This window comes from Bubalus kerabau, chromosome 3 (assembly GCF_029407905.1).
Source record: "Bubalus kerabau isolate K-KA32 ecotype Philippines breed swamp buffalo chromosome 3, PCC_UOA_SB_1v2, whole genome shotgun sequence".
NCBI lineage: Eukaryota > Metazoa > Chordata > Mammalia > Artiodactyla > Bovidae > Bubalus > Bubalus kerabau.
Window position 1 is genome coordinate 48,263,493 of NC_073626.1, and position 16,615 is coordinate 48,280,107.

The 16,615-nt window shown below is 42.0% G+C and overlaps 1 protein-coding gene across 20 annotated transcripts in view; it reads right to left on the reverse strand.

The window, feature by feature from the left end:
- The window catches only part of DST (dystonin), a 514,655-nt gene that overhangs the window by 24,289 nt on the left and 473,751 nt on the right, over positions 1-16,615 (reverse strand). For all 20 annotated transcript variants that reach the window (XM_055571805.1, XM_055571789.1, XM_055571786.1 and 17 more), the window contains 10 exons: positions 15,669-15,866; positions 15,210-15,338; positions 12,387-12,557; positions 11,406-11,561; positions 11,015-11,221; positions 8,005-8,124; positions 5,744-5,913; positions 4,138-4,297; positions 1,515-1,709; positions 934-1,062 (listed from right to left, as the gene is read on the reverse strand). In XM_055571805.1, the coding sequence (XP_055427780.1) occupies positions 934-1,062; positions 1,515-1,709; positions 4,138-4,297; positions 5,744-5,913; positions 8,005-8,124; positions 11,015-11,221; positions 11,406-11,561; positions 12,387-12,557; positions 15,210-15,338; positions 15,669-15,866 (1,635 nt within the window). The remainder of the gene's footprint in view (positions 1-933; positions 1,063-1,514; positions 1,710-4,137; positions 4,298-5,743; positions 5,914-8,004; positions 8,125-11,014; positions 11,222-11,405; positions 11,562-12,386; positions 12,558-15,209; positions 15,339-15,668; positions 15,867-16,615) is intronic.

Sequence of the window (16,615 nt, forward strand, 5' to 3'; positions counted from 1 at the left end):
ATTTACAATGTTGTGTTAATTTCTGTTGTACAGCAAAGTGACTCAGCTATACAGATACATATTTCTATATTCTTTTCCATTATGGATTATCCCAGGATATTGAATATACTTCCCTGTACTGTACAACAGGACCCTGCGGTTCATCCATCCTATACATGTCCAATCCACCCCTCCCAGCTTCCCCCTTTCCATGGAAACCACAAGCCTGTTCTCTACGTCCATGAGACTGTTTTGTAGGTAAGTTCACTTGCATCATATTTTAGATTCCACATATAAGTGATTTCATATGATATTTGTCTTTCTCTGTCTGACTTCATTTAGTATGATAATTCCTCGGTCCATCCATGTTCCTGCATAACAGCATTATTTCCTTCTTCTTTATGGCTGAGTAACATTCCACTGTATATATATTTATGTACCACATCGTCTTTATCCATTCATTTGTCGGTGGACATTTAGGTTGCTTCCATGCCTTGGCTATTGTGGACAGTGCGGCTATGAACATAGGGGTGCATGTGTCTTTTTGAATTACAGTTTTGTCTGGATGTATGCCCAGGAGGAGGATTCCTGGATCATATGGTGGCTCTGTGTTCAGTTTTATGAGGCACCTCCACACTGCTCTCCATAGTGGCTGCACCAACTCACACTCCCACCAACGGTATAGGAGGGTCCCCTCTGAGTAACTAGTCTTACAAGATCCACCTTCTATGAAGAAGGCATAATAAGACAGCCACACATCCATGTGGGTAGGTGCCTGCGGACATACCTATGTAAGGATGGAAGATACAGATAAATTCTAAAAACGTACCAAATCTTACACTACTTCTCAGAAAGGAAGATACTCACGCAGCTGGTATTTGCAATCAGGAATTCATTTTCTCTGTTTTGTTTGGCTTTCTCACTTATTTTTTACTGAGCATTCATGTAACTCACTTTATGCTGGTCGATGAGAGTCCGGAGAGCATCTTCATCGTCTGGGAGGACACCATGGAAACGAAGCGTCTGCTCGGCTTCCGCCAGCCACTCCAGGAGGGCGTGGACCACCGAGTGGAACTCCTCCGCCTAAGGGTGCACATGTGCCCAAAAGAGATTTGCAAATACGCTTGTTAGTAGAGTCAAATCTTCCTCTCCATGGAAAAAAAAAAAAAAAAAGTCTTACATTTAAACTGATTCATTATATCCATGATTCCCAGGAAAAAGAGAAAGATACATGGTGCTGCATTTTACAAATGTAGGAAAATGTGTTGGAAATGCCTGTAGGAAGAACAGTTCACCATTTTAACTATCTGATTTGCAGGGAATGGCAGCCCATCTTAATGTTTTTGCTGAAAAAAGGCTCCACCAGCAGTTTTATGGGAAGATTAGAAAACCTCACTCTGTGAGTCACTGAAATTCTTCAAAGAGGAGATGGTACGTGGGAGAAGGTATGGAAGGATGCTCTAAGAACTTCCTCCCTTGAGTATCCCAGCCGAGACAAGGGGGGCACCGCTGGCGGTGTGAGCGCAGGACTTTACCTGGCGCAGGGCAGCCTCGAGGCGGCTCTGCTTGGAGATGGACAGGGCGCACACGGTCTCCCAGCGTGTACTCAGCTCCTGTACCTGGACCCTGACCCACGAGGAGTCATCCTGGTTGCCCTCTATGAGCTCCCGGGCTGAGCGCTTCAGCGCCTGCACACTGCTGGTCCTCTTCCCCAGCTCCTTCTGGAAGACCTGGGAGCAAATTTGTTAAAACGAACTTTTAATTGCCAAGCCCAAACAGTAACACATACTATATGAAACAGGCACGTGCACCTAACATCATGCACGGCTCTCCAACACCTACGGTTTAACGACTCGGGTTTTCTGCAGAATTTCAGAAAATAAGACAAGTCACACTACTCCTGTCAAGTCCGAGCTTACATCAATTTGATCAACCTTGTAACGCCTTCCTGAGTGAATGTTCCTTCTTAAATGATATGTTGGGTTTAAATACTGGTGGGCACCCTCTTTATTTCAATCCCATGCATCAATGCATCAAATTCAGGCCTTCCCTGGCAGTCCAGTGGCTAAGACTTTGGGCTTCCACTGCAGGGGCAAGGGTTCGATCCCTGGTTGGGGAACTAAGATCCCAACGTGTGGCACATGGTGAGGCCAAAAAAACAACCTTCAGAAAACAAAATGCGTCAGACTGTCTCTGTGATTCTTTGTGAGAGTGTTCCAGCTGCTCTGGACTCCGTCACCCTGTGCTGGCCACCAGACTGCTCTCCACCAGCAAACGCGCCTCAGAGACTGAATCGAGGAGAAGGGCAGGGAGCCCCGCAAGGGCTGGCACGTGGCCTTTTTCCCTCTAACAATCCTCTGTTGCATTTTTCACAGCACGCTGGGCACTAACTCGTGAGGATAGGTTTTAGAAGCTCGACCCCTCATCTGTTACCTTGAAGGAAAAGCTTTTTATTCTTCTTTCTCGCCCAGTTCTGGTGAACTCTGATTTGCCAGGGGTTAAAATGACTTCTTTGGCCACAGAATGAACCCATTTCTGACCCTAAGAGTCTGTCTGCAACCAGATCTTTCAAATAACCATCTTCCTTTATAAACTAAAATCAACTTATTTTTCTAAAAAGTCATCATAAACGAACACTACCAAGCACATTTTATCCTTTTGACTCTCCATGAGTTTCTAGTCTGATACTTGGATCATTCACAAAAGCGAGCCCATTGAAAATAATCCAAAAACAGTGTGATGAGTTCTTTGCTGACTTCACACTGACAGTGTTAAATGAGGCGTACCCGTAGATAAACACACACACACACACACACACATCCAAGGTACAGGCTCTAATGCTTCCATTTGTGATAGGAGTAGTCCAACGGTTCTGAGTAGACCTTCCAATGCACTCTGCATACGTTAACTTCTTATTGGGCCTTTCAATTGTATTACTAATGCTGAATGATTAATTCATTCTTGTTGACCTTTGGTATATAAAAAAACTGGCAAGTGCCTAGGGGAGTAAATATTTAGACAGTGAGCTTATAAAAACGGCATTTATGTACAAAGTAACATTACATTATTCATTACTCACTGAATGAGTGCCAGGGGATGGGAAAGACTGCATTAATCACCCACAAAACATTTGTCTCAGTACAGGCAAAGCAGCATAATTTAAAGCTTTTAACATGTTTGTAGACCTGATTGATGCTCTTCATCTATTCTCTTAATTCCTGTTCATGTTCAAACCTAACAAATTCCGTTCTATGAATATAATGTGATTGTGGAATGAGAAAAAGGCAAACAAATATGCAAAACACTAGTTATTTTACAACTAACAGATAAGATCAAAACAGCATAACTAGGAAGGTGTAAAGAGAACATTTAAAATTAACTAAAGTTTCTGAACTGCAAAATTATAGAGAATTATATATGAATTCAAGTGGAGTGTTGTAACTGTGCATGCGCTTAACAACCCTACAAGAGTACCAGGCCTCATGTTGTTTTCAAGATTCTTTAAGTTTTAACAGCATTTGATCCTAATTGAAGACCTCACACTCAGTATCAGTGGGAGTCTCAAATATCACCTCTGACTTCTACAACAGTTTAACATACATATCAGGAGATAGCAAGGAAACCAATTTTCTTAAAGTAGTAATCAAATCCCTGATGGCTCACACGGTTATCTCATGAACTGCTACAGGTCCAGGGGCAAGGCTAACACAGTTTCTGAAAACAGAGACGCCGATCTGTGATGAAGCTCATGTCACAAACGTAGTATTTCAGCAACAACCTAGTTCCAGGTCACCACATGCGTGATTTTAAATTGCATCACACAATTACTTAAATGCATTAACTAAAGATAATAAAACATTCTTATAATGCTCTTTTAAAGTGGCAGACAATGAAATCACTTCCCAAATTCTAGCAAGGTTTCAGATGTGGAAATGTAAAACCAAAGTATTTCACTGATACTAAAGCAATTTTCCTGCATGGCTTTTAAAGCGGACTTCCTGATTCTGCTCAAGAGGCGTACGTATTTCAATATTAAAGACTATGACGCAGCATGACACACAGTCTCTAGATCTTAAAAGGCTCAATGAAGTAATTACAGTTCCCTCTATATTCAGAATAATCAGACAAGATAAAATAACATGTCGCGGATAATCATACCTTGTGATTATCGATCAGATTCATCACCAGATCGATGTCTCCATGGACAGGCTGGTCCTCGGCCAGCTGGGGCTCGACCCTGTAGAGCCAGTCAATGAGGGCCTGCAGGGCGTCCGTGAATTGCCCGGAGAATAAGAGGGCTTCCTCCAATTTGTTTTGTCTGGCAGGAAAAATGGAAAACAATCAATCTGGGCAACAAAAAAGCCACCCTCTAAGAACGGAACATCTAAAATCCCTCTGCAAAGGCTGGGCAGACCTTAAGAGAAAAAGGAGCATACTAGGATTCACTGCGGTTTCTCTGCTTTCCTAAAAAAATAACAAAATTTCTCTCAAATTTTCTTTTTTATCCCTTAAATACATGGCATCTATTCCAGGAAATGTCCCTCATCATCACCTCTGGAAATCACGGACCCTTTGCTTTCGTCATGAAAATATGCCTTTTCCATGAAAAAATGTACATTTTCAGGAGTCACGCAGTACGTTTAGTCTGCAGAGGTACAGTTCCATGGATTTTAACACGTCTGTATTCATGTAACGTCATTGCAATCAGGACACAGTCTATCACCCCAAAGCCCCTCAGGCTGGCTCTGCAGTCACCGTGCCCCCACCACTAACGCCTGCCACTCAGGCGTCTGTTCATCGCTGGGCCTTTCTGTCTCTGCAAGAATGCCTTACAAACTGCTGTGAAATCATTTAGAGGACATTGCAAAAAGCTGTAACCTTCTGAGACTGGAGACGATTTTAAAGATTTTTTTAAAAAGTAACCATAAAAACATGATGAAGCTCCTTAGAGTGAAATATATAATATGCTGTTTAATTTTGACACTGACAAAAGCAATTAGACTAACTCTGGATGAGAAACTTGAACATTGAGCTTTGAACTTGAGCAACATGAACCTGGCTGCCAATGCAGGAGACACAAGAGGCGCAGAAGTGATCCCTGGCTCGGGAAGATCCCCGAGAGGAGGAAACGGCAGCCCACACCAGCACTGGTGCCTAGAGAATCCATGGACAGAGGAGCCTGCTGGGCTGCAGTCCACGGGGTCGCACAGAGTCGGACACAACTAAGCGACCGAGCACACGTGCGGGCACAAACTCTGCTACCACTAGTTTACTTTCTCAGGTACTTAAAAATTATTCGAAGCTTTGGGTTTTCCTGGTTGATACGTGAGGAAGAGGAGGCAGGAGACAGGAAGGGGTGGTGGGGCCAGGCTGGGAGGACGCTGCTGAGTGCAGTGAGGAGCCCGTGTCCTGGTCCACACTCGAGAGCTGGTCCCTAAGGCTATGGGCAGGGAGGCCCCAAGAACGCACTCTGCTCTAAGCACACAGGTCTGCTAGGATGTGGGGATGGGTGTGAGGAGGACAACGGCAGACCTGGGGCCAGTCCCATGGCAGGGGCGGTGGGAGGCGCAGAGGGGGAGGTCATTTTGAATGAACTGAGCCCTTAGAGACAAACAGTAATGGACAGCAAAGCCTCCAGGGTGAGCAGATGCTCTCCAGGCACAGGAGGCACGTACTCAGGGGCCCCAGCCCTCCCTGCAAGGCACCAGGCCTGGAGTCTGCCGGGGTCCAGCACGGCGAGCGGCTGCCATCGGGAGCGTCTCACCTCTCCACCGACTTCCCGCAGATGGTGTCCCACTTGTCCCGGAGCTCACTCAGCATGTCGTCCAGCTTCAGGTTGTCGTCAGCCAGGGTGGTCTTCTCCTTCAGGGAACGCCCGGTCCTACTGGTGGTGTCGTACACAGAATGCTTGGCTCCGAGGGATTTCTGAAACTCCTACATGTTCAACAAGAAAACAACGCTGTGTCTACTCGGGACCAATCCACAAATGGGTGAGAGACGGTGAAAAACCCCGGACAAATAAGCGGAGACACGCGCCATCGTTGAGTCAGGCGCTGCAGTGTGCACAACACGGGAACACGCCAGGGGAGAGCAGAGTCTTTACACTTTCAAACGGAAGGATTCACTTTTTGCAGAATCCAAGTGTCTTTCAGAGCACCTACCATTACCACAAGAACAGGTTCCAAGCAAAACCAATCCTGAATCTCATGTAGACATAAACTGCAAACAATATAAACAGTGATGATAAAATGGAATTGCTAATAAACTTTTGAGAGATCCAAGACAGTTTGGAGAGGAAAAGGTAGCTAATATTCTGAGCAATTATGAAAGTCCAGAATGACTTCATTCTTGGCAATAAGTTTGCCAGGTGGCACTAGCGGTAAAGAACCTGCCTGCCAGTGCACGCAGCGTAAGAGACCAGCTTCCACCCCTGAGTCAGGAAGGTCCCCTGGAGAAGGAAGTGGCAACCCATCCCCGTATTCAGGCCTGGAGAATCCCATGGACAAAGGGGCCTGGCAGACTACAGTCCATGGGGTCACACAGAGTCAGACACGACTGAAGCAGCTTAGCACACACTCATGTACTCATTCCACTATCTATTTTTGTAGTTTGTTTTCTGTTATTATTATTTTTTCCTGTTATTCACAATAGAATGCTAGATTTAGAATCATGGTACTGACATGTGTGTTTATCTCCTCACACAGCAGATACATAACAAATGTTATAGCTGAATACAGGACAGAGTCAACGTTTTTAAACATACCCAAATGATAAAGAGAAAAGACTTCTTTTAAAACTGGCTTAATGTACCTCATATCCTTATCTCAGAGAAAGGGTGACCATGACAGGTCATACTAGGAAAAAGAGAATCTAACAGGGTTCTGCACACATTTGTATGCCCAGGACCTCCTATGTTAAATATGTAACGTGCTTTCATCAGACTTCATAATTCCACGTCTATGCTACGTTCATATCAGGCGGTTGGTCTACTCTGAGAAGGGCAGGGAGGGTGCTGGTCCCTGTCTCTGGGCTGCCAGTGCTGGAGGGGCAGCTCTTGGGAAGACGCAGAGGGGCCAGCAGGACAAGCCACTCGCGACCCCTCATCCAGCCAAAGAAAGGGCCCCCATGACCCCAGCATCCTGACCACTGCAGTCAGCAACACCCATGAATGGAGCCACCAGCCTGGATAAACACGATGGCTAGAACTTCATGATGACGATAAAACTCACATCAACCAATTTCTCACAGCCTTTTAAAAATTATCATGTTCCAAGCAATGATTTACATGTAAAACCTAAAATTACAAACCCGTTGAAGGAACATGCTCCTTCAACACACATCCTCATCCTGAGGGCTGATGATCACGTTACAAACAGAGTAATATATAGAAAGACCCAAATTTAAAAGTGCTGGGGAGAATGGGGAAATGGTCTTTGAATGGCATGTGATTGGACTATATACGTTAGAAAATACAAAAAACCAGTGTCTCCATATCTTCTTATCTGCACAGGGAAGCCGGTGACCATGCCTCTTTAAGGACAGGGGTGAAATTTCATACACATTCCCAATAATACCAATTTAGGATGAGGCAACCAATTTTCCCCACTGCACTGTTTAAAGCAATCTATATGGCAAAACCTACATTCTTTTCAGTACACAATTATCTTCTGCATGGCTATGAAAGAAATGACAAGACAAGGCAGTTGTGATAAACTGAGGTACTAATGTTCAACCTCTGGAAATCCTTCATGTATTATTTTAGATAGTAAAAGAAGGTCCGGTTTTAATCTTTTGTGTTTTCTTTTAACAGTTAATCCTGGAATCATAATGGAATGATTCTTGGAGAAATAAAGATACTACTGCCCTTTGACCAACATGAAGGGCAAGTGGTTTTAAATTTAGTATGAGTCCACACTGGACAGCCTTTCTTCTCTTATGATGAATAAACACACAGTCAGATAAGAATTTCAAAGTGACCTTGAGACGTACAATGACACAACGTGCTTCCTTTAGCTGCCCACCCACCTTATGCTGCGCCAGTTGCGTTTTGATTTTGTCTGGGTCGTTGGCAATTTCCAGTTCAGAATCCAGAGACTTTTCTGACTCTTCCAGCCACTCCATAAGCTTACTCCAAGCGTCATGGAACTGTAAAAGAAATTCACATCTTTGTCCAGTCGGGCACACTCACTAGATTTGAAATCGAATACATTTTTAAACAGAAACTAATAGTAACAGAAATGTAAGAAATTATTTATTCAAAGTTTTCCCTGAAGAAGGAGGAGAAAGAATATTTTCATCAGCAGATTGCAAAACATCTTGTTAATGCTTCTGTGGTCACGCCCCATGGTCACTTTGTTACAACTCATTCAAACACAGTCAGCCTTAACAGAAACAGAAGTAGGGCTTGGGGCAGGCAGGGAAATCAGGCAGAACACCCCCCCACCACTTCTTTTGCTTAATAACTAACCTAAGTATAGACCGGCATGCTTTATGTTATCCCATAGGTCTCTCATATTGCTTTCATTTTTTTTTTTTCATTTGGCTTTCTGAATGCTGTTCTGATTGGAATCTAAGATATGACACAAATGAACATTCTACAAAACAAAACAGATTCACAGACAGAGAACAGACTTGTGGCTGCTGAGGGGGAGGGCGAGGAAGGGAAGAATTGGCGAGACTGGGATTAGCAGATGCAAACTGTTACATATGGGATGGATAAACAATAAGGTTCTGCTGTACAGCACAGGGAACTCTGTTCAATATCCTGTGATAATCCATAATGAAAAAGAATATATATTTGCATAACTGAGTCACTCTGCTGCACAGCAGAAATTAACCACAACATTGTAAATCAACTATACTTCAATAAAATAATAAAAAACAATAATGTAGGCTTCTGCTGTTGTCTCCTGACAGATCTGGGTTTACTTCTCAGGTGTTTAATTCCTATGATAAGAGACGGGTACAAAAAGGATAAAGTTTGTACATTCATTTTTAACAAAAAGGGGCCATTACATTCCTATTTAATTCAAGGACAGTTCAGTGTCTTTCTTGTTGCTCTCTGAACCCTCCCATCAAAGCCTGAGCCTCCCATGTTGGTTTTATATATAAGAGTTCCCACCGTACCTGAGTTCTAGCAAAACAGAATTCTGTCTTCAACCTTGAACTATTCTGGTGCTATATACACTGAGTTGGCCAAAAAGTTCGTTTGGGTTTTTCCATACGATGGTATGGAAAAGCTTGAATGGACTTTTTGGCCGATCCAGTATTTGATTTCAGCTGGTACTGTTTCTGGATACCAAACTGGGAAACTGGTTACAAATTATTTCTTCTAAGGAACTCAAGGGAACAGAAACATAGCAAAAACTTGAGCAATCAAAATACAATCTGCTTTCTATCAAAGAACATGAACAGTGAAATAACAAAAAGACTTCTGACAACAAGCTCAGTGACAGCACAAAATGGCAAGGCGGCAAAGGTCCAGTGGAGACCATCTCGTTCGAGCTCTCTCCCCAGGCCCCTCCCCCAGGGGTAATCAACGCAGCAATGAAAACAGAGAGGCCAGAACAGCCACACAGATTGCCCAAGTCAGAGAACTGCAGCCAAGATCTGAGCCAAACCTGAGATACCAGAGTAAATAAACAGCTGACGATGGTGCTGGGCCATCTGCAGATAGCACAGCCTGTAACAACCGAGCAGTAAGTACGAGGACATAAATGCACACGTTCTGAGGCTGGTTCTGCTCTCAAAACTGTTTTGAAGTCACTCAAATAGAAGAAACAACATCCTTCTGCACGGAGAACAGTATCCTTACATGTTTAACTGAACAAATTGAGAAAATAAGACAGACTCAATAAAGAAAGGTGGAAGACAGTGGCCGATCGGCAACTGATATCCAAGAGGCTTTGGTGATCAGACGTTCCTAACTCAGAGTGCGTCCGGTACAGCCGACGGAGCTGCACAGGCGGGAGAGACATGGCAGGTCTGGCCTGAGTGTTGTCCTACAAAAACATCCAGGCTGATTCCATTCCAGAGACGCACTTATAACATGGAACACACCACACTTCCCACTCAAAAAGAGACACGCAGCCTATAATCCTATCACAATTCAATTTGTCATGTTGCAAGCCTTTAAACATGTTATGCTGACTGCTTGAAATGCTCCAACACTGGACTCCCAGGTCATCTACTGCATTGCCCAACTGAACCTCACTCCCCAAATAACCAAGCCCAACACCAATGCCAGACAAATGCAAATGAATGGGTTAGAAAGAGTCATGATAAAGATGTTATTCCAAGAAGTTCCTAGTAAAAACTCAAAGCTATATGCCAAGCCAGGGGGGTGCATCTTTCTTCTTCCCTGGAGTACAGAAATGTATCACTGTACTTTTCAGCGTTCAGTCTAGAACAGAATATTAATGACAAATAAAGGAAGGAAGAAAAGCTCCTTGTGAGATTCTTTAGATTAAAAAACCAGCCCCCCCAAGATTCAAACAGTTCATTTCAAAGTCGGATGGAGCGGTATCCAACCAGAGAAGAAAGGAAGGCTTGCCAACAAGTGCACGGACTGGGAGAGGAGAAGAGGACCCTGGTAGCAGCTCAGACCCAGAGCACGCCTTCAGAAAGCCACGTGGGGGCCCGTGGGGAGAGAGCCTGGTTTTGGAGCTACACAGCCATAGCAGTTTAACAGACTGCCTCACTCTGAGTGGAGGCTGGAAGGACAAAGAAAACAAATAGAACAACAGAACTATGGAGAGTCTTTTCAAGCCCTGATGATAAGGGTCCATCAGTGAGATCAAGCTAAGATCAGTCCCTCCAAGACTGATCCCCAGGGCTTGGGGCTGCTGCCAGCTCAGAAAGTGAAGTCATCCTCCAGACTCAGGCCACGCTCTTCGTAGGAAATAAACACCTTGGCCCCAGGCCATGACAGCTACACAAGGCACAGCCTGCCATAAAAGGACTTTAATAACATAACATCTATTTAATAACCTAACCGAGTCACTGCCGAGTTCTGAGGATCTTTACAGAGGTTTACCTGCTTGGCCCTCTTCCTTGCTTCATCCAAAGATCTTCCTCTCTCCACTAAGCGCTGGACCACTTTCTCCCAGCGACTCTGTACGCTGATAAGCAGATTCTTAATGAGAACGACATCTTGCTTCTGACTGAAATATTTCAGGTGGGTTCCAGTTTTGTCCAGCTCTATGATCTGCTCTCGGTGAGAATTGACTTCATTGGCAAAGACCTTTCCAAAAAAAAAAAAGCATGGTAAGGAAAAATGGATCTTGAAATGCTTCTGGGATGATGATCTGGTCTCAAAGGACAAAAGACAGTAGTCAAACCACCAAATGTATGCTTTTCCCATTAACACAGCCTGATGTCTAAAAACGTCTGAGAGGTGAGTGCCGTACATCAGGGCTGCAGCTTACCTTGTGTTCATCGATTTGAAACAAGACAGTGTCCAAGATCAGGCTGGGCCGGGAAGCCACGTTGAGGGTCTGCTCCGCCTGGGTGAGCCAGTTGATGAAGTCCTGGAGGGAGTTGTGGAACTCCATGGCCAAGGTGAGAGCCTCTTCCAGTTTAACCTGCAAAGACGGATTATTGAGCATTCTGTGGTATTCAAGGCGCTTTCCCCCAGTGTAACCACTCTCTGATAGATCTCCTTTCCATCCACGCTGTATTTCTGCATAGTCTGTGTATTTCTGCATCTCTCCCAGACAGTTTTTGAATACTGGCTAACCCCCTTCAAGTAGAGTGAGAAGCATCTCACTGCAAGTAAAAAAGAATTTATATACACTAAAATTATGGTTTGGGAACAATCCGCAACAGAACATAATTACAAAACAGAATGTAGAAAAAGAAAATTTGACATGCATACAATTCATTTTTGTGGGTCAAAATACTATGAAATATATATACATTATGCTCTGTTGGTGAAGGCACATGATCTAGTATTCCAAGCCTATCATTTTTATATGATTAATATTTTTAATTCCCTCTCAAAGATTTCTGTTGCATAAGTGCTTATTTTTATATATACAATTCATTTCATTTTCTTGGTCTCCCTCCCCCTACCCCAAGCCTACATATGGCCTGCCTTTTGCTTAATAAATGTGATTAAAATTATTTAACCACTCAGAATTCAAGTGGTTCACAGGCTTAAACTGTATCTAGTAACACTTGATCTATGATATACCTTTCTCTATCTGTGTCTGAATAGGCTCCTTCAACTCTGCTCTCCTATGTTAAGACAGAATACTATTTTCAGAACCCATTAATGTCCAAACGCATACAAAGAAAATTTAAACACGAGTCATTAAAAGCTCCACTGACGTTTTACTCAGAGATAAGGTCAGACTCATGCAATGAAACTGAGACATTCATTCTACAGTATTCATCAAGGCACATACTTTCCTTTCATTGAGCTTCGTTTCCACCGATTCCCACTTTTCTTTCAAGTTATTTATGTCTTGGTCAATATTTGTCTCTGCTGATTTGGGGCATCTTGCAAGCATCTGCTGGCCTTTCTGCATCAGATTCTTATATGTTTCTTCTTTAACATCAAAGGCAGCACAGATTTCCTAAATGGAGATATTCCCCCAAATTACATCACTTTTAAGACAACAAAATCTGAGTTCTTCTTCCACATTATCAATCCATCCAGCTCACAAATAACCCTGACACTGGAACTTTCTGCTATATTCAAAGAACACCTAACCGTACAATCATACTGTTTCTACCAAGAAATCCTAGGAATGGGGCTATTGTCATCAATCTATCTCACATGTGTCGATATTTTAAACTACTGCTACTGCAAAAGGTTACAGCGTACAGTAACCAATCAGCTCTGTGACCCTGGGTGCATAACGTAACCTCAGAGAGCCTCACTTTCCTCTCTGTAAAACGGGTTCTCTAAGTCTCTCCCTGGGACATGAGACAGCAGCTATGATGTTTTTTGTATAATGTAATTCTATGCTCAGAAGACTTACAGTGGATAGAAGGAAAGACCCAGTATAGAAAGACAAAAGTTGATGATTCAGACTTTGAAATCACCGAAGCCAGACTTGTGGCCCTATGAATATAATATTCTTCTCTTGTATAACATTTTAAAAGTTTTCAACTAGAATGCAGTGTGTATCTTCTACAAAGAATATAAAAAATACTCCTTAAACGGATTCAGGATAGAAGATCAATGAAACAATAGTTACATTCATGTAAAAAATAAGACCAGTTCTATTCCATTGATTTGATTTAATATAAGTCAAACCATAGCTCTCACTGAAAAATTATATACTATCTAACACTTTCAATTTTATAATTTTAAAAATTGAGATACAGTCCATAAAAATCACCTTTTTAAAGTCTAGAAGTCAGTGTTTTAGTATATTCATAAGGATGTGTGACAATCACTACTAATTTTAGAACTTTATTGCCTCAACACTTTGTAATTTCTTAAACCTTAAGAATTTCCTCTCTGAACATATTTATAGTATCATCTAAACATATTTACAAAAATCCCCCTCTAAACATATTTACAATATCATCTAATCAGAGCAAAGCTTCTAAATATTGCTAAATCTCAGGAAATAGTAATAGCACAAGTTTTCTAGTTTCCTTCACGTATAAGAGAACCAACTCAAAAGAACATGACTAAAACAGTATTACGAAAATCAGTAACTCTTTGGAATTCCTTAAATCATGGAATTTTATAATCTAGCAAATTATATCAGCAAATTCATTTTAAATAGCCTACCCCAAACCAGACATGATGATATGTGATATTTTTCTAAAATAAAATATTCTAAAGATAAGTCCTTTGCTTTCCAACTTTTCCTTTATATTCTTCTAAATTAACATTTAAAAAATAGCTGTTATTAGACAAACATCTCAAGCATGCTTGCTCAAGTATTCATTAAACTTATACTTGTTGGACTGTAACAGCTACGCAGGTACTTGTTGGGAAGTAAGGAGATAACTGGAAGACGGCCAGATTTATGGAAAAGACAAGCACTCCCAAGTTAGTCAACTACTTTTTCAGTGAACAAATGAGTCCCTTGTGGCACCCAAAACCCAACATATAAACAACAAAACCACATACATAATAATTTTCTAAAACAAGGAAAACAGACTCTAGAAAATTCTCTGCTGGACTAACAGGATTCATTTTAACTGCTCACAGCCGCTGTGTACCAAATGTTACCTCTGCTGTATTTCTTCACAGCACCTACAGGATGGCACTTCCTCTCCAAATCATCAAACACAAAACTATCCCCAATAAGTGCAGCTTTATTAGTAGGATTTTACAGTAACATGAGAATTACTAAAGAGGACAGACTTTCACAAACAATGGACCATTCTTTTGCCAAACCCTTAAGTACTTCTGCTTTAATTTCTTAAGATGCTAACTGTAAGCATTAGAATATTAAAGAAGATGTATGATGCAAATTCATAAATATAAAAATTAAGAGGGTTAGTTTCCAACACCTGCAACACACTGCTTTCTCTTACAACTTTTGGAGTAGAATTATGATGGGAAATGAATAGGCAAGGTCAATAGATCAGAGACACTCAAATTTTTCCATATTGCCATGACAGAAAGTCAGAATCTCGAGTTCATTATTTTTCTTCCTTATCCTTAAGAGAGGACAGGGCTACAGTCTGAGTAGGAACAGCCCGCAGGCAGGAGGCACTGCTTGGGGACAGACAGTGAAAAACAAGCGTCCTCTTGTCCAAACCTGGCGGCTGTGAGGTTGAAGGCACTGCCCCACCAACGTTCAAAGGAGCAAATAAGTCACTCTGTCTTCACAGGACAAGAACACATCTTCTAGCCTTCTGTGAAACTCAGTGAGCATCTCATGCTCACAGCAATACTTTTTCAGTTCATTCTGATTCCTTTTGGGATTTTTCTTTTCACTCAAGGCACCACAGTTTAAAATTTACCCTATTACTATCCATAAAAGTTTATCATTTTATGGGGGAAGATTTGCTTCTAAAAAAATGCCTAAACTTCTAAAACCTCTTTTTCATATATTGACACACTACACTTTAAAACAGAGATTCAGACTTTAAAAATTCAATCAACATTTAATCAACAGAGTGTCAACCACTTACATTTCTGCTACAAAACTGGATAGCCTTTAAACCTTCACCTACAGTTTATTTACCACCAGGGCCTATACAAAATGGTCAATTTCTTAACCTGAGGCCAGAGCTGGAGGAAACAACAGAGTTACCAAGTGGGCATTGAGCTGCTCCCTGGCTGTTTCTGGTAAACCTCCCAGAGGCTTGGACGCTAACAGATGCCGCTCAGTGTCGGTCAACCACTGCTGCAGATCCTCAATTTCACCGTGGAACCCTTTGGCCTGGAGTGAGAGAGAGGTTCAAGACAGGTGCCAAATATGGTCACTTTGAAGCCAAAAACAAAGCTTAAGCAGCCTGCTAAGCTTCGCCATGCATTCTGAACAATGGCAGGGGCCTCTGGACCACCTGCCCTTCTTCGTTAGAAGATCAGACCACCAGGCTAAGAGCTACAAAGCTGCGTTCTCTTCAGCTCTGCGCCTTTATCCCACTTATTTTTACTCCTCTCCCCAAGGTATAAAAACTAAACAGGGGTCTGAAAACCAATCAGAGAAGGCCATGCCATCCTGATCTTGAAGACTACGGAAGGTTTCAGGATTTATCCCCTTATTCACCTGGCGCAAGGCAGCATCCAGCTGCTGCTTCCTTTGTTCTGTTTTTTCCAAAACATTTTGCCAGCGTTGATTCAAAACCTCCAGCTTGTTCTGAAGGCTGCTCGCTTCTTCTCCTGCACTTGATTCAATTAGGTCATTTCCTGCTTTATTCACGGCTTCCACAGTGGATTGATGAGCTAACACATCATTCTGGAGCACCTGAAAACATTCCAGTAACACTTACTATGTTTGCTAGTTTGTAATACACTATTCTCGCTTCTAACGCAATTGTTTTATTTCCTGGTTAGGAAACCTTTTGAAATTAAAACATCATATACACAGAATTTTAATATTGTGAACTTCTTAAACTTTCCCCTTAGCTTTGCAGCTTTGATGAGTATTATCTTCAATCTACCAACATCCCCTTAAATGATTATGCTGAGAACACTGCTTGTGCTTCCCATCAGAACAGCTTTGCAACTGATGACATTATCTAGAGATTACAGTTAAAAGACTCAAAAATATTCATTTGATTCAAGCTCATTTTAATTGAACTTAATTTCCACGTCTTGGGTAAACAATTTCAAACATATATTAATATACTGATATATATATTTGAACATAAAATGAATACATTCCCATGTCTTACAATTAGTACTCTTAAAAAGTAAACAAATGATGATCATAGAATATTATTTTATCATCTCAGGTTTTAAGGGTGCCAGAATTAACTCTTAAGTTGACAGGAACCCCAGGAGGCTCTACTATTAAAGGGAAAGAGATTTCACCATCTACTGGGAATGCATGAGCCCAGCACTCCATTTAGTTGTTCTCTTACTAGAAATTACACACGTAAAATGCCTATAGCAGACCCCAGTGCATAATACCTTCCTATTCTATTATCCAGTGGGAATGTAAGGACAGATTAATAACACTTAGGTGCATTAATATGGACAAGAGTGGTAAGT